The following is a 21,627-nucleotide window of genomic DNA, read 5'->3' on the forward strand; positions in this document are numbered from 1 at the left end:
TAACTCAGGGTGGTGTCAGGAAATTAATATTATTCTTCCTGGCACTGCTTTATCTTTAGACTTAAATATTAGAAGATGTCAAGATTTGCAAAAAATATAGTAAAATTAGTGATATCTCTGTATTTTAATAAATTTGACTACTTATTGCTGTGCAAACTGGTATTCAAACTTGAATAGTCCAGTTTAGAATCTCTAACCATCTTTCTGGCATTAAAATACTCTTTTCCTACTACCCGCCCTCCCCCAAAAACCTAGATATTTTCCAAGTAGTTTAAGTGATAGCAGATATACAGTGTAATAGAGTTGAGGAAAGATTGTAGAAATTTGAATTATGAAAGGAATCTAATCATTTTAGCTCTGTTAACTTGATTTTTATATGTTTTAAGCAGAAATTGGAATTTATATGAGGTGGTGTCAGAAAGCTCTCTGCATTTATAAATGCTCACTCCTGCAAGTTAAAAACCCTGGTTCATAATTCCCACTTTGGGTCTTGGGAGCCACTTTTCAATCATTTCTCTCTGCTAATTTTGGTGTCACCCTCATTTCTTTTTAAACGATTCATTTTGAGCAAATTTGTAAATGGCCCTGATGTGTTCTACAATTTAGTCAATTACTGTTTCAGCCTGCAAGCCTCCTGGGGAACGGAACATACATGGCCTGAAGGTACGAATTTCAATAATTGTTTCAGTAAAGTTAGATGGATTTGTAATGCTGTGTTCCACTTATTGAAATGTCAAATAAAACTGCACTTTCTCAAGCTCTGACAAGCGATTCTTTTTTTTTTTTTTTTTAAACAGGATGTGGAGGGGGATTCATCTGTAGTATTTGCTCAGTATATGTACATATTTGGATAGAAGGGTTTTGGTACTATATTTTTTTTTTATTTGGAATCTTTTGTTGGTCTGTTTCTTCAGGATGATTTTAGGTACTGGTGTCCGCAACAATATATTTGGATGAAAATATAGACTACATTTCAGTGATTAAGCACATAAGCATATTGCACACAGAATACTCTCCTCTTCTTTTGACATATTTATGCCAGAAACATATCTATTTATCTACTTTTCATTGTTCTGTGTCTTTTGAATTCTGGATTTCTGCTTATAGCTTTACATTTGAAAGAAAAGCTATTGTATTTAGATTCAAGCATTTTATAATTAATTATTTGGACCTCGTTTTTCAGTGAATAAGAAACATTCTAGTGTTCTGTTTGGCTTTAGAGCTGGAAGGATATGAAAACTTGAGGTTCACCATTAACCTCTGTTTATTCTTAATGTTCTTTTTTGGACATATTGTTTTGTATATGAAATAACAAAACAGTGAATTGAATTCAGTTCTGGACAGTGAATTGAAATTTTCCCATTTAGCTCTCCTTTTTTCAATGCTGTTTAAGTATTTGAATAATGACAGGAAAAGTATATTATGTAATATACGGGTTGTACAGTTCTGTAACCTATATACTGAATAGACTCCAACCGTGGGTCTATCTAGCAACAAGCTAATTAACCTTCATAGTGAAATGAGAAATTTGTGGCAAATTATAGGTTAATTGGAACTGTGTCCTCAGAATACAAGACTGATCGAGATTCTTTCTTTCCTTGTAGGTGAATACCCGGGCTGGACCCTCTCAACACGGCAGCCCAGCAGTCTCTGATTCACTTCCAAGCAATAGGTGAGGGCAAGCTAGTGAAGTGTGCCTGTAAGCGTGCTTCTCTATAGAGTGGGGGTGGGGAAGAGGCCTGTGGGATGACCCATCGTTTCTGTAAGACTAGGCGAATGTGTATGTGGCTGAGAAGAAATTTGACCAGTTGGGTAACCATAGCTATGTGTTGACTAGAGAGAAAAGGCCTCACTGAGGAAGAATGGAATGAGACATTTTAAACTATTAATGTTGGTCTGTGGAATGGGTATTCCTTCAGTCTCCAAATTATACAGAAAATTCAGTGCCTTTGACTTCAGTGCTTTTCATGCCTTGATCTCGTTCATAAATTGTATAATGCTCATTATTTTTTTCTTGCTTGCCCATCTTTTGGCACTACTGTTATCCCCTGACATGTTCACCAGAAAGAGGCAAGGGAAGAGTGAAGTAGGGAAATTTAGATTGACCCACCATGTTGCTCTTCTTATATCTTTGGTCATACCGAAGATTGAAGCTACTTATAGAAGGAAGATAATCTTCGTTAATTCATGCTAACGGTACCCCACACTGGCATGGGGTACTAAAGATTTGAGAGCCTTTTCAAAGTGTTCCTCTGACAAGCTTGAGAACTTACTTCCAGATTATCACATCCTCAGGTAGAAGGAGTGGCCTGCTTAAGCCGATAGCATTCTGGGTCATTTTGGTTATCCGTGAGGTTATTCAGCCAGTAAACATCACATGACTGTACGTGAAGATGACACTGTGGAGGTGATGCTCTGTGTGTGAGTATTCATGCTGGTGACTGAAAAGCCAGCACTGAGCCACCCTTCCATTCTGTGCCCAGGCTTTTCTGGGTTTAGGGCTGTAACCAGTATTGCCCTTTATTGACTGAGATGTAGTTTGGGTTTCTTCTCTTCCTTCCCTGCCCCTCCTTAACCCAAAGTCTTGGTTCTTTTGCCAGAGGGCTTTCCTGGAGGTAATTTAAAGTCTCTCCTTCTGACTCTCTTTTTACTCTCCTGTCTCCCCCCACAGAAGTCACTTCCTCAATTACTTTACTATAGGGTCAGTCTATCTACTCACCAGCTTTCCTGCTGTGAACACACGTCTTTTAAAGTGTGTCTCCTTCTTAAGCAATGTACTCTGTCTTAAAATACACTTAGCCTGGTTATTCACCAGAGGCTCATCTGTCCTGTGGGCACGAGGGTAGGTCTCTTAGTCCTCATTCTAGGGCTTGGCCCTGCCATGTGATACTTTGCAGCTTCTCTCTTCACGCTTGTTGGGCCTGTGAGCCGTGCCCCACAGAGTGGAGGCACTGGGCTGGGATCACTTGTTACACTCAGCTCAAGGAAGGCCCGGCATTTAATTTTTACCACTACTTTCAGAAAAGTTGTTACTCAGACAGACTCATCCTGAGCCCTTCTCTGGTATTTTAGGTCCCATTTCATCGTGGTTTAAAAGGAGGATAGAGTTGAAAAAAATGGTAAGGCAGAGAAGGGGCAAGGATAACTTTTCAGTTCTTTGAGATTTAGCTTTAATAGCATGAATAAATTAGTTTGGTTTTTAAAGAATTGCTGTATATATTCACAGAGTATCATAAAATTTTTGGGTTGGATAGAAATTTGAAGACTGTCTGATCTAGTGGTTCTTAACCTTTTGTTGCAGCGTCTTTCCTTAGGGAAGTGACAGCCTGCCAGCTAGTGATGGTGGTTTCCTCCAGTAGTGACTTCTGTTATGGGAGGAGTTCAGTTTGAAAGAGACCTACCATAGATTTTAACATGCCACCCTAGGTTGGCCATGTTCTGTGTCCCATGTTGATAACTAATCAAAAGTATTTATTGAGTGCTACCTATTCAGTAGGTGCTGTTCTTTTTTTTTTTAAAGATTTTATTTATTTATTCATGACAGACAGAGAGAGAGAGAGAGAGAGGCAGAGGGAGAAGCAGGCTCCCAAGGAGCAGGGAGCCCGATGCGGGACTCGATCCCAGGACCCTGAGATCATGACCTGAGCTGAAGGCAGACGCTTAACCATCTGAGCCACCCAGGTGCCCCTCAGTAGGTGCTGTTCTATGCACTAGAAATACAATGTGGTTCTTATCCTCTAGAGCTTGCTATCTAATGGACATACAGAAAAACAAAACAAAACAAACCAATATACAAACAATCACACTTTATAATTAGTGTTATGAGGGAAGCAAGCAGGTTTTGAAGGGAGAGAACACTGGGCAGGAATATGTTTAGATTTGGACAGCATGCTCAGGGAAGACTTCTTGGGAGGAGAGTGACATTCTGTCAAGGCCTGAAGCGTGGGAAGGGCCTAGCCATGTCAAGAGCCAGCGAAGGGCATTTCAGAGGGAGGGGAGAGCATCACGGAAGGCCCTGTGGTGGAAAAGGAGCTCAGCATGTTCATAAGTAGGCCAGTCTGGCTGGACCCCAGGGAAGGGTGCTGCTTTGGGGGGTGTGGAGAGACGGGAGGAGACCATTGGAGTGACAGGAGAGAAGGAGGTAGACCAGTCAGATCGGCAGGGCCTTGTTGTTTGAGTTTTCCTCTTGGCGTATTGGCATTGGTGAACTATCAGATGGCTTTCAGGAGAGTGCCGTGGCCAGCTGTGTTTATAAAAGACCCTCTGCTGTGGGGAATGAGTCAGAGAAGCACCCATCTAATCCTGCTGTTTTGGTGCTTGATTCCTCACCCTTTGCCAAATGGTCATCCAGGCCCTTCGTGAATATCCCTTACAGCATGAATGCACTTTATTGGCCATGGCAGCCTGTCCATTTTCACAGAGCGCTGTCTTAGAACACTCTTTGTCATGAGCTGAGATGGGTCTCCCTTTAGCGCCCACTCATAAAGATTTCATTTAGCCCTCAAGAATAGAGCTGTTCCTTCTTCTAGGTAGCTCTTCCCGTCGTCTTCCCTCCAAACGTACTTCTTGTAGATTTCCTGTCTTGGCAAATTCTCCCACACCCACCCAGTTGCTAACTTGCCAGGCATTCTTCACTGCTTCCTGGGCCTCCCTCAGCGCCACACCTGTCAGTCCCTACGTATGTCCCTTCTGAGTCCCACTGGAGTCTGTCCACTGGCGAGCTGCCCCGATGCTGCCGAGGCAGTTCAGGCTCTGTAGATGACTGTGGCAGTCACCTGCTGGTTTCCTCCCTCCAGTCTTGCCCTGCATAGTCCCTCCTCTACACTGCAGCCACAGCGATCTTGCTGACACGCATGCTGAGCCCAACATTACCCTTTACAGCTGCTCATTGCTCCTCAGAACCTTCAGGACAGCGTGCAACCTTGGCTGCAGGTGAGCAACAGCCTCTCACATGTAGGCCCCCTGCCCACTCTGCCCCTTCCTACCTGACGTTCTAGCTTTGCTGATGAATGCATGGTGCCCTCAGTGGATCATGTTTTCTCTCACTCCTGGCCCTTCCTGCTTTTCTTCCTTTTTTTTGTTCCCTCTTTCATCTCCAGTCTGGCCAGCCTTGGTCATCTTTGAGGAACCAAGCTGTTACCTTCTTCTGATGATTGCCCACCTCCTAGTCCATACCAGGTATCTACTCTATGAATTTCCCTAATCCCCTGGTGCCTGCTTTTACTGTGGCAGTTAGCACATTGTATTACAATCGCTTCTGTCCCCGATAGATTCTCTACTCTGAGGGCCGTGACTGTAGCATATTCATTATTGAATTCCCAATTCCCAGTGTGATGCTTGGCACATAGGAGATAGTCAGTAATGCTTGAATGAATGAGTGGGTGAACAAATTTATATTCCCTCTAAGTCTTGTCTCTGATTTAAATTCTCCCAACTCATTCAAGCCTCTCTGATACATTATTTCTTGTCCCCTCACCCGTTTCCTCTTCTTTAGATGTCTCAGTGTCTTCTTAAAGAAAAGTGTCATACCAGATTTACAATAACATCACATTTAAATTTTAAAATGGTTTTTTGTTTTTGTTTTTTTTATTTTTGGATAGCCCAAGTCACTGTGACCATTACAAATAAACAAAATATTGAATAAACTGAGGAACAAAGAAAATTGCTAGAATTTTTCTTTTCTTTTCTTTTTTTTTAAGTTTTTTATTTATTTATTTGAGAGAGAGAGCGAGAGAGAGAGCACAAGCGGGGTGAGGGGCAGAGGGAGAAGCAGACTCCCTGCTGAGTGGGGAGCCTGACGCAGGGCTCAATCCCAGAATTCTGGGATCATGACCTGAGCTGAAGGCAAACGCTTAACTGATTGAGCCAACCAGGCACCCCCAGAATTTTTCTTTTAATGAGACCAAGTGGTAGTCAGACGTTGGCATAATGAATGAAATCAGCATTCTCCTCGGTTACTCTCAAAGTATGAATCGGTCTTTGCCTTAGGTGGATGATTGTTTATTAGACTGAGCTTACTAAGCCACATGGTGTTGCTAAGCCATAATTACTGAATTCAAGTCCCACTGCCAAGTCAAGGCCTTTCCTAAATATTGTGGCTTTCTCCTTCTGTAAAATCAGGATGATTAAACTTTTCATCTATCTACCTCCAGTGTTAGGGAGATTGATGAAGCTGTATTAAGGAACCACACTTTGTTTCTTGGATGAAAGGTGTTTTGTAAATGCAGTGAATCAAAATGTTATTATTTCAAGATGTATGACATTATGGGTATCTGTGGAGAAGTCTTGCCTGGGCATTGTTTGGTTATTTCTGTTTTTACAATAATCGTAACTGTTAAATTGGGAGTCATCTGTGGGAATACAAGGGTCTAAATGTTTCCAAGGAAAAAACTCTGTGTGTGTGTGTGTGTGTGTAAGAGAGACAGACTGAGGAGGTCTGAACCTAAGTTTCCTTAGTAAATTATTCCCACAGGACTATAGTTACTGTGAGGATTAAATCAGGAAAATAAGTAATAGCATTTAGCACCATGCCTGGCACATGGTATCATCCAATAAATGATAGCTGCTATTATTATTTTCTTAACTGGACTGATTTTGGCAGTTTATTTTTTGATATGTGTTTCTACTTCAGTCTCATTCTACAAAATTCTTTTTTTTTTTTTTTAAGATTTCATTTATTTGAGAAAGAGAGAATGAGTTGGGGAGAGGGGCAGAGGGAGAGGGAGAAGCAGACTCCGTGCTAAGCAGGGACCCCTACATGGGGCTCTATCCCAGGACCCTGAGATCAGAACCCTAGCTGAAGGCAGCCGCTTAACTAACTGAGCCACCCAGGAGCCCCTTGTTCTACATATTTCTTAACTGCCACTTCAGTACATGAATTCTTCAACTTGGGAGGACATTATTAAAGTTTAGAATCCTGGGGTGCCTGGGTGGCTCAGTGGGTTAAGTGTCTGCCTTCGGCTCGGGCCATGATCCCGGAGTCCTGGGATCAAGTCCTGAGTCAGGCTCCCTCCTCTGCTTCTCCCTCTGCCCCTCACCCTGCTCATGCTCTCTCTCTCTCTCTCTCTCTCGCTCTCAAATAAATAAATAAAATCTTAAAAAAAAAAAGTTTAGAATCCTTGGTTGAGGGCATGTTTTATAAAATCTTTAGAAAGTAGGGACTGGGGCTCCATAGTTTGCATTTGACCATAGCAGGAGTTTAAGAAGTATTTAGAAAGAAGAATAATCATAACTTGAAATAGCAAGTATGGTCAAACTTGAAGTCTGAGATCTTTCTTGATTATAACTTACTAAAGGTACCAAATGCATATGTGTGTATGCGTGCCTGTGACTGCTGTATGATAAATCACAACCAGAACCACGACCACCATTTACTGAACACTTAGCACAGGCCAAGTCACTGGGCTACGTTCAAGGATGGGAAGGGAAGGGAATATATAGAGGAGATCAAGATGTGGTCCATGTTCTTGGGGATCTCCCAGTCTTAGGGATGGGTGTGGTGGGAAGAAAGGCATCTACACAGATCACTAACACAAGGGAGGAGAGCTAATTTGGTAGATGGGTAGAGGGTTTGAGTAGATAAAGAATAGAGTTAACAAGCTTTAAATTTCCAATTAGAACATTGATGAGATGAGGTGCTATTTTGTACACCACTCTGCTAACTGGGTGGATATCTTCGGGTCTAACTCATTTTAAAGCTAGAAGGGCTTCAGAGCATCCCCTGGCCACTTTTCCATAGGTGTTTACATAGCCATATATGTCCAGAGAAGAACATTTTCATATTTCTTAAATAACTGTGGAAGCCGGCTCTCCCACTTATAGGACAGAAAAGGAAAGAGAAGGCAGCTGAAATTTATTTAGTATCTACTATGTGTATGAGCTTTTTGTAATATTTAATTTTCTTGATTACCCTATAAAGTTGATATTTCCCCCATTTTACATTGCAGTTCAGAGAGGATGAGTAACGGACTTGTCCCAGTTTACACAGCTAGTGAGTCCCAGAATTGATTTCTGCTGCACATTTGCTTCTCAGCAAGCTGAATTATAACTCTTAACTGTAGTAAAAGATCAGGACTTAAACTATCTGTTTTATCTTTTGAAGTTCTCTTTTCTTGTTTCTGTAAACATCCAAAGAATGCATCATTAAGTACTTTGTATTTAGCAGATGACAGAGTCCACATAAAATAGCCACTGAAAGGCTACCCAAAGGCAGCAGGACTAATAGCCAAAAAAAGGTCACTGAAGTAATCCATAAGGTAGTCTGCTTCATGGTGACTGTAGGCTTCTTTGTTGCTTTAGGGTTTCAGGATTTTATTAATACCTTTTCCATCAGGCCAGTTACTTTGGAAAAAATTTTATGTAGAAAGAAGGTTGTAAAGAGTGTAGTCCATGTCTACACCTAAAACAAAGGCGTATTTTAGTGCAAAATTCTGAATGGTGTTCCAAGGTGTCCATGATCTTGCCATTAAAAATCATGTCTTCCCTTTTCAGCTTAAAGAAGTCTTCTGCTGAACTGAAAAAAATATTAGCCAATGGCCAGGTAGGTGTCATTACATATTAAGATTTTCACGTAGCAGTAACTTGTTATTGTCCAGTTTTTGTATCCATAAACTTAATAAACAGATAAAGAGCCCGCGAACGTGTCCCTGTCATAAATGAATTACAGTGGCTTAATTTGATTGGCAGAACAATTTGCAGCACGTTTTTCAAACTGTGCTAATGGGTTTCACTCCCAGCAGATTGAAGTACCATGCACACACCCTGCTGCCATCTCAGTCTAAAAAAAGTTAATCAGTTCTGAACAAGTGTGTCAACCCATGGGTTGTCGAAATGGCCCTGCTTCGGGAGGTGTCTTCTGCTTTCATTATCTTTGAGGAGAAGAGGAAAAACTGTTCCTTTCTTACCTCGGCTCCTTCTTTTGTCCTAAAAGGAACGCTGGCTTTTTAGGGAAACAGAGTAACAGCCGACCTTTGGCATTTAAAATTCCTTGGCTTGAGAAGCCCTTGGTTTGGTTTGCCCGGTCAGCTGGCCCTCTAAAGCCAAATGACCTACCCCAGCCAGAGAGGGACAGACGGGCCTGCAGGCCACGTATTTCTCACTAATTTTGATTCAAGTAAATGGACACATCTGAAATAGTATAGTGCTTTTAAACATACACTGGCAAATTAAGCTACCTACAGGGTCCTCGATTCTTCAATAGCAACATAAATGCGTTTTAATGTTTGTTATAGAGGAAGCCCTTTGATAGCCTTGGAGGCAGGCGCCTGTCCGTTGCGATCAAGCCTGCCTATTAGGCTCTATTGACTGAGACATCTGTGTCACTGCAAATAAAAGACTCTTATTGATTTTCTTAACTGCTGTTCACTTCCCGTCCATGTTTCGAAGGCTGAAATCTTAATTATCTCAGATGCTTATTCAGTGCCTTCACACGCTGACCTCTCCAAGGCTCATTGGCATTTCATGAATCAAGTACTTGTAGTGGAGCCCGTCAAGAAGACAAAGCTGAGTCCTCGTGCTTGTCCTTGAATATCACCTGTAACTGTGGCCTAATAGATGTGCATGCCTTACAATGGTGACTGGTGGGTAGTGCTTCTTGAAGCCGTGCTTCTTTAGCACACAGTCGCTTGAATACAGTTGGAAAAGATAAGTTGATCTGGTTCTGACATCTGATCGTCATCCAGAGTGTGTGAATTCTAGTCCTTAGATATTCTGTTTATAGCTAATGAGAACCCGGTATTGTATGTGTAATCTTGACGGCCTCAAAATTTTAGAGAGTGTTCACCTAATACTTTTGACTTTAAGCAGCCAGAGGTTTCTTTGGATTGAGGTCCACAAATGCCCCTAGTGCCCCGAACGTGTTCAGAGCCAGTATGAGACAAAACCTGACGAAAAGCAGAAACATTGAGCCTGGGATGTTTATGTCTCTTCAGCATGTTTGCATTCTAGTTACTAATTGTAACTTATGTATGAGTCACTTGCTTTCTTTAGCTGGAAAATATATTTCAAAATTGACATAAATTAAGAAGCTTTAACTACATTTGTTCAGCCCAGGCAATGGAAAATAACCTGTCATAGAGTCCTCTTTCAAAGATGAAAAACAGTTTATTTCCAGTGCAAAAAATAAGTGTTCTGAAATGTTCCTAATGTTCTGACAACAGACCTAGTACCACAAATATCGTAGTGGTCTCAGTTATGAGGTTCTTGGTGGTGGAAGATTGTCACAACAATGATTTTTGACACTTAAAGATAGTTTATTGTTTTCCCTTGGGAATGTGATAACCCCTATGTTAAACAGTGTGACATTTTCTTTCTGTCAAGGAGCAGCCTTTATTGTATTTACTTTCATTCACAAGAACAAACAAAACAGAAAAACCCACCTTTGGAAGTCCTCATAATACCTCCTCCTTGTACTAATTTCTCAGTTCCGTGGTGCTATAGGGTAACTAAAGAGTGAGCAAGATCACTCTGCAGTGAGGTAACATGCACAGCTGTGGTGTCAAATTTCTGGGCTGAACACGGACACCACTTGATATGGAAGATATAAGTCACATTTAACAATACTTTAACACTTGAGCATAGTTTTTTATTTTAGTGGTTTATGCTCTCAAGCATTAATAATGATTTGCCTTTCCACTATCCTCCACTTAGATTTAATAAGGAATTCATATTAATCATTAAAAGAAAGGGACATGATTCTTCAAGATAATCAAATATTGACAGGTTAGAAATAGCTTTCTGCCTGGGTTCATTGATATAGGTTATGTGATATAAATATTTATTTCTTTTCTGTCACTCAGAGTAAATGCCACCAATTGATTCAGCATTGATATAGTGTCAACAGTTCATAAGAAACATTTGACTGGCTTGTGTTTTCCGATTAGTCTCTGCTCTATAAAGTGGGATTTACTAAATCTCTCCAATTGTCTGCTCATAGAGTGTGACTGCTTTCTGAAACCATTATTGCTTCGATTTGTGAAGCAAAGGTCTAGTGATAGGACTAGTTTCTGTCAGACCTTTCCATATAAAATAAGGATTAATTGAGCATTTTTATTTTAATGATTTATAAGCGATAGGTACTGATTCTTCTTAACACAGGCAGGCAATAAACAAAGAATATTTTCTTTGCTGATCCATAATTGAATTCCATTTCATTTTTCCCATTAATTTCATTACTATTATATTAAATCAAGCACGTTTTAAAGTTTAACATTTAGTCTTTGGAATGGAGACATTGTTTTCTTTTACCACTTAATGATGGAAGATTCCTTTTTTTCTAGCTTAAAAAAAGCCAAATCATAAGCTATTTTAGGCATGTTTCATTGAGAGCTATAAATCAGTGCCACTGGTGTGTTTTTGTGATGTGTTTTTCCCACTTCAGTTTTAGTACAGTATCATCTCTTTAACATTGGCCCTTGATTTGAAACTGATTAGAAATGGCCCAGTGGGTCAATTTAAAGGATTAAAAAAGTACACAGTTACTTCAAGGATGAATGACTTTGACCTTTGCATCTCTGAAGTTGTTTTCCCTCTTTTTGTGTTTTAGATTTTGTAACACTGTTTTCCTATTCCCGATAAATCAAGTATTAAATATACTGAGAAGCCACAGATCCTAGAACTAATTCTGATCCTGCTGCATGTTTGGTTATTTTGAGAACTTCAGATGCCTTTAGGAAAACTTTTTGTGGTCCAAAAAAAAAAAGGAGGAGGAGGAAAAATAGGAATTCTGTAAAATTAGCTTTAAAAGCTGTATTAAGATCACTATATAAAACTCTTAGATTCTTATGGTTCATCTTCCATCCCATATGAAGACTAAAACATAAATGAGACTGTATGGAAGTCCACACTGCATGACCCTCTCCCCTACCTACCCACATGGACATGACCCGTGGGTTGTCCTGTCTAGTCCATGTTTCTTTCCCAGCCCCTGACTCCTTCAGCAGGAGCAGAGCCCCAGTGCCTGTCATTTCTCCCAGGTCATTTGCTGTCTTTCATTTGACATGTAATTGTAACTCTAATGGCTTTTTCTTTTTCTTCTCTCACATCTAGTATTCTGCCTTTTATTTGCTTTTTTTTTTTTTTTTTAAGATTTTATTTATTTGACAGAGAGACACAGTGAGAGAGGGAACACAAGCAGGGGGAGTGGGAGAGGGAGAAGCAGGCTCCTGGCTGAGCAAGGAGCCCGATGCGGGGCTCGATCCCAGGACCCTGGGATCATGACCTGAGCCGAAGGCAGATGCTTAACAACTGAGCCACCCAGGCGCCCCTTATTTGTTTTTTGTTTTTTTTTTTTTAGTCAAAACAAGGAAATAGCTATATTTAAAAATAATTCAGTATCTCTATTGAATAAAAATGTTATTGCACCTCTTTTCTCTATAAAGAGCTATGTGATCTTTGAAACATTTCTCTTTTTAAAAACAAAAACCGCAGCTAATGAAATTGCTTTTAACTTGTTAGTGCCCTTCCGTTGGTTATTTTCCTTCCTGTGGACCAGTGAGCCTGATGGGAGAGAATGTCCCTCTATACTTAGCCAGGACATCAGCTTCTAAGATACGGCACTGAGCAGAGAATACTGAAGGACTGAGTTCTAACCTTGACTAGTTGTTATTGACTAGTTTTGTGACCTAGTTGGGCTGTGCATTTGAAATGCTGTACAGTTCTGTGATTTTTGTGATACTTGATCCCAACTGTAATATTTAAATATTGTATGCTGTAGGCATATAAATCCCACTTTTGTATCAAAATGAACACTCTTTCTGTGCCTCATTTAGAAAAGTTGAATTAATATGCTTATCTAAAGAAAAAAGGCAACAATGTTTTCACCTGTTAGTTGATCCTGTTAGTGATTTTTTCATAGTTAAAATCAATTAAAGTAACCCATTTTGATTGGAGATTTGAGATTCTCAAAAGGTTGGTTGTAATCCGTTCAAGAGCTTGGCTCTGATGGTTTTCCTTTTAAATGTTTTTTTACATGAATAATATTTGCATACAATATAAAAATTAGAAAATCCAAATGAGCAAAAAGGAAAAGAATCTGATTTTTTTAATATAAAAATCTATCAGTCACTTCATAGGCCGGACAAAGGTCTATAAAACTTTAAAACACTGTAGAAACACTTTAACTACCTTTTTATGGATACTGTCTTTTTAAGTGAGATGGTTTTAGAATTTTCACTCCAAAACCACTTTTATCTTTATGAGGCTCTTACAGTCTTATTGTCTGAGGGAGTCCAAATTTCTGTCCTTGAATTTGCTTACCCAGTGCTTAGCATATGCACATGGATGTGCTCGCGCGCGCACACACACACACACAGACACACAATATACAACCTCTCTCAACCTGTTCCCTGTTGGATGCGTACCACTTCTGGTCAGGTTGGAATGCTGGGGATGTGGGGTGGATGGCTGCTGCACTTCTCAACCTCCTGGGTGTTAGAGGTAAAAAAAAAAAACAAAACTACAATGTCAGGATTATAATGGTTGAAGCTGCTCAGAGACATGCCATACCTAGTCCTTTGCCTTCTCTTCCTCCAACTTCCTGCAAAGGCCTAGGTCCATCCCAGTGTGCTGTTGGAATGTGTAATAACAATATGTCTCGGCGTGTCTATTTTTCTGAGAGGAAACTACTGGTTCTTTTATCTGGAAGGCCCTGATGGTGTGGTGGAAGGGGTGCAGTCTCAGAGTGTGGTCCTTTTGGAGCCTGAATCCTATATATACTCTTCGAGGTTTGTTCTCCTAGAAATTTACTTTGGGCCCTGATAAGGGTGCAGCTTGTTAGGCAAGCTAATGGTACAAATGAGGTTTAGAGTGCTGTTCAGACTGCCTTGAGAAATGCTTTGAAGGAATTAGCCTATTCATACTGGCAAATAGATACTGCAATTTACATGTGTGTCCTTCATATCCATCGATCCAAGTAAACCCAGTAACAGCTCTGCTACCTTAGCATCTCAAGTTATTTCGTATGCTGCTCTTCTTCCTGCTGTTTTAAAATTTATTATTTGGTCCAGAGTAATGAAGTTTTCTTTTCTTCATGCTCTATCTTTTATATAGGTTAAAATATGGTTTCTTTTTTCTGCATTAGTAATATAAAGGTAATGAAGAACAAAATTTCCCTCAAAGAGGAAAATAGTTGCCAGTTTTTCTGACTTGTCTATCATTTTGCCTCTGACCCTAAATACAGTAATTAGCTGATTGCAAATTGCATCAATCAGGTTGTACTACAATTAAATTGGGTGTTGAATTGGCCTTTACACATTAATCTGTCAATATTCTTTTAGGGCTTGGCAGAACGGCTTGGAAAGGAAGCTGTTTCTGGTACCTGCGCTGTACTCCTAATTATCACAGCTCTCTGAAGCTTCAACCTCAGAAATGTATAGAAGAAAAATATTTCCCTTGATAAATGGAGGCTTGCTTTATTCAATTGGTGGATGTTTAGAGCAAAATATTTAAAGCTTTACTATAATGGTCTGAAAGCAAACTATTTTTTTCCAGGTGATACTGAATTAAAAACTCCATCCATTTTCTGCCCATGCAAGGCAGTGCAATTCCCTGGAAATTGATTTTTTTTTTCCCACGGCTTACTATGGCTTTTCCCAAGCTTTAGCTATATGGAAAATAACACTTTTATTGAATCCATTTAGTGAATAAAGTTGGCAGTTAATTTTTAAGCAACTGGACCAGTGTGTAGAAAATTACTGAATGCATCAAATGTAATCTGACTGGTCTTAAAGTCATTTGATAAATAATTTAGGGAGTTCCTTAAAACTCTAAAACATTATTTTGTGGGCACTAAAATAATTGACTCCTATTCATGATACAAACGAGAGTAGTATTTGTGGTGTAATAGTTTTACAGAACCAGGAAAATGTGCATGCTGTTTAACATATTAAATTATGAAAATGACTTTAGTTTATAGGAATCACATGCTTATATGTTTTCCCTTTATGCATTACAATATTTGTGTGTGCATTTGAAAGTGCACTCATTTGGCACTTTTCCATCAGCATAATATTATTTCTACCCAGTTACCGCTGTATACTAATTTACTGTTTCCAAAGAAAAGCTGTATCTCCTTTAGGAAAATCATTAACATTATTCAGTTAGTTTGTTTAATGTTAGCTATGGGGTCACCTGACTGATTTATTTACAGATTGTGCATTAGATTACCGGGCGCGCGTGTGTGTGTGTGTGTGTGTGTGTGTGTGTGTGTTGTCTTCCCAAGTTTGACTTCGGTTATGTGCAGTGCTATTTGGCATTGGTTATGTGTAGTACTGGAGACTGTGTTCTTATCAGTATCTCTGACCTGACCCTTTTGAGCTATGTTATATCATTCCATTTTGACACCTTTTATCAAACTTTAATGAAATGACCCAGGCAAACAAATTGTCATTAAACTTTCCATCACTTTGTCCCTTGGTATCGTCTTTTATAAATTGGACAGCAAATGTTGTATTGATCTTCTCGTTCTTGCAGCTGAACTTGAAATGACCCAGACTGCTTGTTGTTTATGGCCCAGAGTTGCTTTTCCTTGACATTTCCATCCACAGCATGACACCCTTTTTGTTTTTCTTCCTTTCTCGTGGAGATGAATGAACAAGACATACGGTATCGAGACACTCTTGGCCATGGCAACGGAGGCACAGTCTACAAGTGAGTAGTCGATTTCATTTAAACTTTCTATCCACTTTAGCCAAATGTGAGTACTCAAGTTCTCCGTGGCAAAGATTTTTAAATGACCAGCACTTAGATTTTATTTCCACTTTTGACTCCAAAATTCTGCAAGGCATCTATTTTCTCAGGAATTGCTTGGAAAAGTGCATTTATATTGCCTTTTTAATATTTCTGCGTCTGCATCTCTCCTGGGTGAGTAGTTAATAGTCCACCATTAGCAAGCGTACCTTTAACTGGCCTGAAGTTTAATGCATTTTTTTCCTTCACTCTTTCACACCATTTTTTTTTTTTTTTAAACTTGCTGGCACCCTGTGCTAGTCCCCTGCCCTTTTACAGCTGCGCCCAGTGGAAGACAGCCCTTATAAATACCATTGCTTTGCCCTGTGTTGACACCATAAGTTATTAACAAGCCTTCTTCCTCTTGTATTTCCTTCTCTCCTCACCTGAGTCCCCTGAGAGAATTTCTACACATTGATGAATATGTTAAGTTATAAAATTCTCCCAAATTCCAGTAGCAGTGATCTTACCCTAAAGGAGTGTTCATTTTCATATTAAAAAATGCTAACCGTAAAAAATAGTTCTCTCGACAGGGAAGTCTTTCTCATGCAGTAGTGCAAAGTTTAAACTACATAATGTAATATCTGGTACTTAATAGTCTGCAATGGTGTATGAAAAATATTCCACTAGGAATTAAAAAATCCATACTCTGTAAGAAAGCCCTGAGGGAATAATAAAGCTTTCCTCCAGAGAGCTGTTTTCCACATATACACTAACTCTGCATCACATTATGATTGTGTTTTTACCTTAGATGTTTTAATGTTGATATTAATACATATCTTCAAAGTTGTGAAACAATTTATAATTGGTTACTAATGTTCTTAGAAGTTTAAGTGTTTGCCTACCACATGACTATAGATAAAAATTGCCCTATTGCCCTGTGACCATGAAGGGTCACATCCTAAAATCCCAGAACATCTTCCACACACAGATGCAGGCTTGGCATAGAATTAGGTTTCTTGGGGTTAGAAGCTTCTTCTCAGTCAGCTGACCCATTCACCCACTCAGGGCTTCAGTCTTCTCTGCAGGTAGAGCCAGGATGTGAGTCTGTTCTCCTGAGTCTAGTCCTTTAAGAACTTACGTTCAGGGGCGCCTGGGTGGCTCAGTCGTTAAGTGTCTGCCTTCGGCTCGGGTCGTGATCCCAGGGTCCTGGGATCGAGCCCTGCATCCGGCTCCCTGCTCCATGGGAAGCCTGCTTCTCCCTCTCCCACTTCCCCTGTTTGTGTTCCCTCTCTCGTGTCTGGGTACTGTGAGTAGTTGGTCTTAAAGTTAAGTGCTTCCACTGTGATAATTCAGAGAATTAAATAACAGCATATTGCTTACATGATCCTTAGGCCATGCCCTTAAAATGTTCTTATGCCTAATACATCGGATGGGTTTGAGTCACTCTTGTCTTTCCCTGGATATACTAGCATTCCTTCCCAAGCAGCGCCAGTACTGCATAAAAAACATTTCTTCATCTTACTCTTCTCTTTCTTACTCTTATCTGACTTGAATTTTTACCCTGTTCTGAAGGTTCTTGGGGTTAGGTGCCCTTTGAAAGGAAAGAAGAAGGAACCTGCACACTCTGATTTGCTTCTCTTGAGTTCCCTGTGAGGGAGCAATTTTCAAAGCCTCAACCTTGCTTTTACTAATACTTTTATGCTTATAGCCAGATATAATAAAACAGGAAAGATTTCTAGCAACTCTTCAACTCTCTGGATTCCTTTTATTGACTTCAGATGGAATCCAAAATCATTTCTTTAGACGCCTAGCCGATTCATGTGTTCTATTTAACCAGATGTTTAACTCGCAAGCATGTTCATATTTTTAAATTTAAGTCCTTTTGTGAATTTACTGTCCTGGTTTATTCTAGCGGGGGGAAACATAAGACCACCAAACTCCAGCAGATGATTTTTATTAGAAATAATATCCCAGATGTTAAGATTTTAATCTTTTCTTTTAAAACATAGGTTAATAACAAAAAGGGGAGGTTGCAGAGAAATAGAAATAACATGCCCATCTACCAAGGAAAAATTACAGCATAAAATCATGTTAATGTTTTTTCTGTTTGTCTTTTTAAAGGTTTATTTATTTTAGAGAGAGAGAGCGGGGGGGGCGGGGTAGAGGGAGAGGGAGAGAGAGTCTTAAGCAGACTCTGGAAAAAAAAAAAAAAAAAAAAGCAGTCTCTGCGCTGAGTGTGGAGCCCGATGCAGGACCCTGAAATCATGACCTGAGCCAAAACCAAGAGTCAGACACTTAACCGACTGCACCACCCAGGCGCCCTAAATCATGTTAATGTTTTATTATTTGTTTAATTATGGTGAGAAACATTTAACATAAAATTTAGTATCTTCACTATTTTTAAGCCTTCAGTTCAGTGGCATTAGGCACATTCATACTATTATGCAACCTTCAACACCGTCCATCTCCAGAACTCTTTTCATCTTGCAAATCTGAAACCTGTGCCCATTAAACAGTAACTCCCTGTTTGCCTTGTTCTTGTTTTTAGCTAAGAAGCATGGCTAGAAGTTCTCCTTTCATCAGGGCCACATTATCTTACACATCTTTAGCACAAGTTCTTTAACTGCTGGAATGCTGTGTTAACATGCAACTTATCCTGATCTCATTTATCTACCATTGCTAGTGCTCAGTATGATTGTTGGAAGAGTTTTAACTTTTTATTTTTTAAAAAAAGTTTTATTTATTTGAGAGAAAGAGTGTGCATGTGTGCTCACACACAAGCAGGGGGAGGGGCAGAGAGAGAGGGAGAGAGAGAATCCCTAAGCAGACTCTCGACTGAGCGCTGAGCCCAACCTGGGGCTCGATCCCACCACTCTGAGATCTTGACCTGAACTGGATTCAAGAGTTGGACACTCAACTGACTGAGCAACCCAGGTGCCCCGCATATTGTAAGATTTAATACGTTTTTGACAGTGGTTGTTTTTAGAGGGTGAGTGGCAGTAACATGATCATTTTAGGGCTTTATTTTACATAGTGTATTTCTTATACAAAGAAGACATTTCATTGATCTTATTGTTTAGGTGATTCTTAAAAGGAGAGAATGTAAAGATAACCAAATTGCATAACCACTTGTCATTCATCATTGGTCTCCATTTCTGCCTGGGCTTCAGTTGTATTGTTCTTATATCCGTGGCTTTTAGTTCAGCACACTCACAAAAAAAATGGTATAATCATCGAGAAATGAGAATCCACTTTACTAAAGTCTCTATAAAACTGTCTGATGTGTTATGATTGACCTTATCCTACACTAAGTTTATTTACCTTAATGGTGTTGACTATAAAAATTGTGATTTTTTTCAAACAAAATGATTACATTATAGGCTATGCTACATAAACTAGATGAAGAAAATATTGGAAAATCTACTCATTGGTAACAAAAATGCCTAATGGGCCTATTTAATTTTTTTCTTATAAAGTATAATAAAGCTAATAAATGCAAAGCAAAAGTTTAATATTTCTTTCTTATTTGCTTTACTTGATTGGATGTTGTGAATTTCAAGGGATAGGACATCATGTGTAACTGCAATATATATTATTTATTTATTTATTTATTTATTTATTTATTTTTAAAGATTTTATTTATTTATTTGACAGAGAAAGACACAGCGAGAGAGGGAACACAAATGGGGAGTGGGAGAGGGAGAAGCAGACTCCCTGCCGAGCAGGGAGCCCGATGCGGGACTCGATCCCGGGACTCCAGGATCATGACCTGAGCCGAAGGCAGTCGCTTAACCAACTGAGCCACCCAGGCGCCCTGCAATATATATTATTTAATAGTTGATCACATTTTTGCCCTTTAAGCCTGGATATCCCCCCAGTTACACAGTATGAAATTCTGGGCCCAAACATTTAAACCAAGTGGTATTGTGGATGCTGTGCATAGTCCCCTGCTGAGTTATTCTCTGTATTATGATAATGACCTAGGCAGGTAATTTTAAGTTGGTATTTCTTGGATTACTAATTTGGGCGAAATGGATTATAAAGGAAATACTTTAGACTAAAGTAGACCTTATGCCTAGGAAGAAGAATAATTTAGGAAAAGAAAATGAATGCACTTTCATTATTGCTCCATTTCCCAAAATGTTTCATGTTGCTCCAAAAAAAACCCAAATTCAGGAAAGACACATATTCTGTCCCCCTGTAAGAGATTCACAGTGAATTTCAGAAACCTTGAGAAAGTAGAGAACAATATGTGTTATGGTTAAGTGTATCCTGCATCTACCTCTAGCTGTGTGACCTGGGGAAAGTTACATAATGTCTTCTGCCTCAGTTTGCCCATGTGTAAAATGGAGATAATAACATCTCATAAGGTTGTTGTGAGGTTAAATGAGATGTTGCATAGAAAAGGCACAGCACTATGACTGCCTAACTAAATGTTAGCTACTGTTAATGGTAGTACTAATAATAGAAAAATCATTAAGCCCTGTGTCCCCTATACTTACTTGACCACGGGGCTTTTTTTTTTTTTTTTTTTTTTGAGGAACATCTACAAACATCTCACAGATGTTGAACTGTGTTAGAGTTGTGTTTAACTAACTTTAAGAAATTCTGTATTATATTATGATACTTAGTATACTTCTATGTTTCCTGCTATTTACTAGTTGTGTCATGAATATGATTTATTGTATCTTACATATAGTGATTTTTTAGAAGTTCCAGAGTATTTTTCTCTTTTATCATATTTTCAGATTGTTCTAGGACACCTGGTAAAATGTTAAGCCCATTTTACCACTGGAAACAGCTAGGACTCACAGTCATGTGGCCACTCAGTGGCAAAGCCAGAATTCTAGTGTCTCTCCTCTTCTCTCTGCATTTTTCCCCCAGGCGGTGTTGTTTCTCAAGGTCAAGCAGAGTCCATTGTGTTTCCTTGTATTTTCTAGTGTACTCAGCCCAGTCCTAAGGATAGAATAAGATGCTTTATACATGTTGGCTGAAATGAGAATGAGGCAAGTGGGGTTTTTTTTCCCAAGCAGGTTTTAGTAGGGCTCTTTAATTGGATTCTCCCCATATCTAGCTAGGTTTAGAGCCTGCATAATTGTTTTAGAACATTCACCTAGACGAATAGGAATTTCTAAACTACGGGTATGTATTTGAATGATTAATTTTCTTTCAGGTGTTAAAACTGAGTACTTAGTATCCATTAACCTAACATACTAGTTACTGTCCTCTTTTTTTGGATAGTATGTCACATTGAAATGAAAGTAATTAACAGGCCCACTTACTTTGGAAACATTCTATGATAATGAAGGCCAGTCACTCAGGTTCTTTGCTCCCTGGGGGCATTGTTAGATGGAGTTGCTTAAGCTCTGGGTCCAGAAATAAAGTAATATTTAACTCTTAGGACTTAAGTCATGCTAATAAGTCAGTTAGCCAATAAGTATGTAAGGATCATCTTTTATTTTTTTCTTTAATGCAAATTAGCCTAAGACTCAGATTGTCAGCTTTTTGGTCAGGTATTCTAGTGTGTAAGTGTTTGAAAACAGTAATGAATTTTCTGCCTCCAGTTCCTTCCTACAGTACATTAACGGTCAAACCTGGATTTGGGGTAGGATTTTCTCAGTGATATAATGCATAGCTTAAATTCTGCCGACATGGTGTTTTGAAGATTGGATATAAACCATTATTTAAGAATTAATTTGACTCATCCAGAGACAACAAGAAGAGGGACGGGATAATAATTCTTAAAGGGTTGGTCTTTCCTTCTCTCTTTTGTCTTATCCATTTTATGAGATATTTGTTGGGCAGAAGGGTGAGAATGGTCCTTGGAGAGAGTGACTGAGATCACATGAACTATTAAGTTGTATTCTGCCCTTGTAATACGGTTGTAGAGTCCAAATAAAACATTGCATTTGTGGTTTTGGAGCTGGAATTATATCAACTCATTACAGTAACATGAGGTAT

At 39.3% G+C, this 21,627-nt stretch overlaps 1 protein-coding gene across 2 annotated transcripts in view; it reads left to right on the top strand.

The window, feature by feature from the left end:
• The window catches only part of MAP2K5 (mitogen-activated protein kinase kinase 5), a 247,019-nt gene that overhangs the window by 40,217 nt on the left and 185,175 nt on the right, over window positions 1-21,627 (top strand). For both annotated transcript variants that reach the window (XM_021693799.2, XM_044917822.1), the window contains exons 5-8: window positions 623-663; window positions 1,605-1,672; window positions 8,491-8,539; window positions 15,581-15,645. In XM_021693799.2, coding sequence (XP_021549474.1) covers window positions 623-663; window positions 1,605-1,672; window positions 8,491-8,539; window positions 15,581-15,645 — 223 coding nt within the window. The remainder of the gene's footprint in view (window positions 1-622; window positions 664-1,604; window positions 1,673-8,490; window positions 8,540-15,580; window positions 15,646-21,627) is intronic.

This window comes from Neomonachus schauinslandi, chromosome 9 (assembly GCF_002201575.2).
Source record: "Neomonachus schauinslandi chromosome 9, ASM220157v2, whole genome shotgun sequence".
Taxonomy (NCBI): domain Eukaryota; kingdom Metazoa; phylum Chordata; class Mammalia; order Carnivora; family Phocidae; genus Neomonachus; species Neomonachus schauinslandi.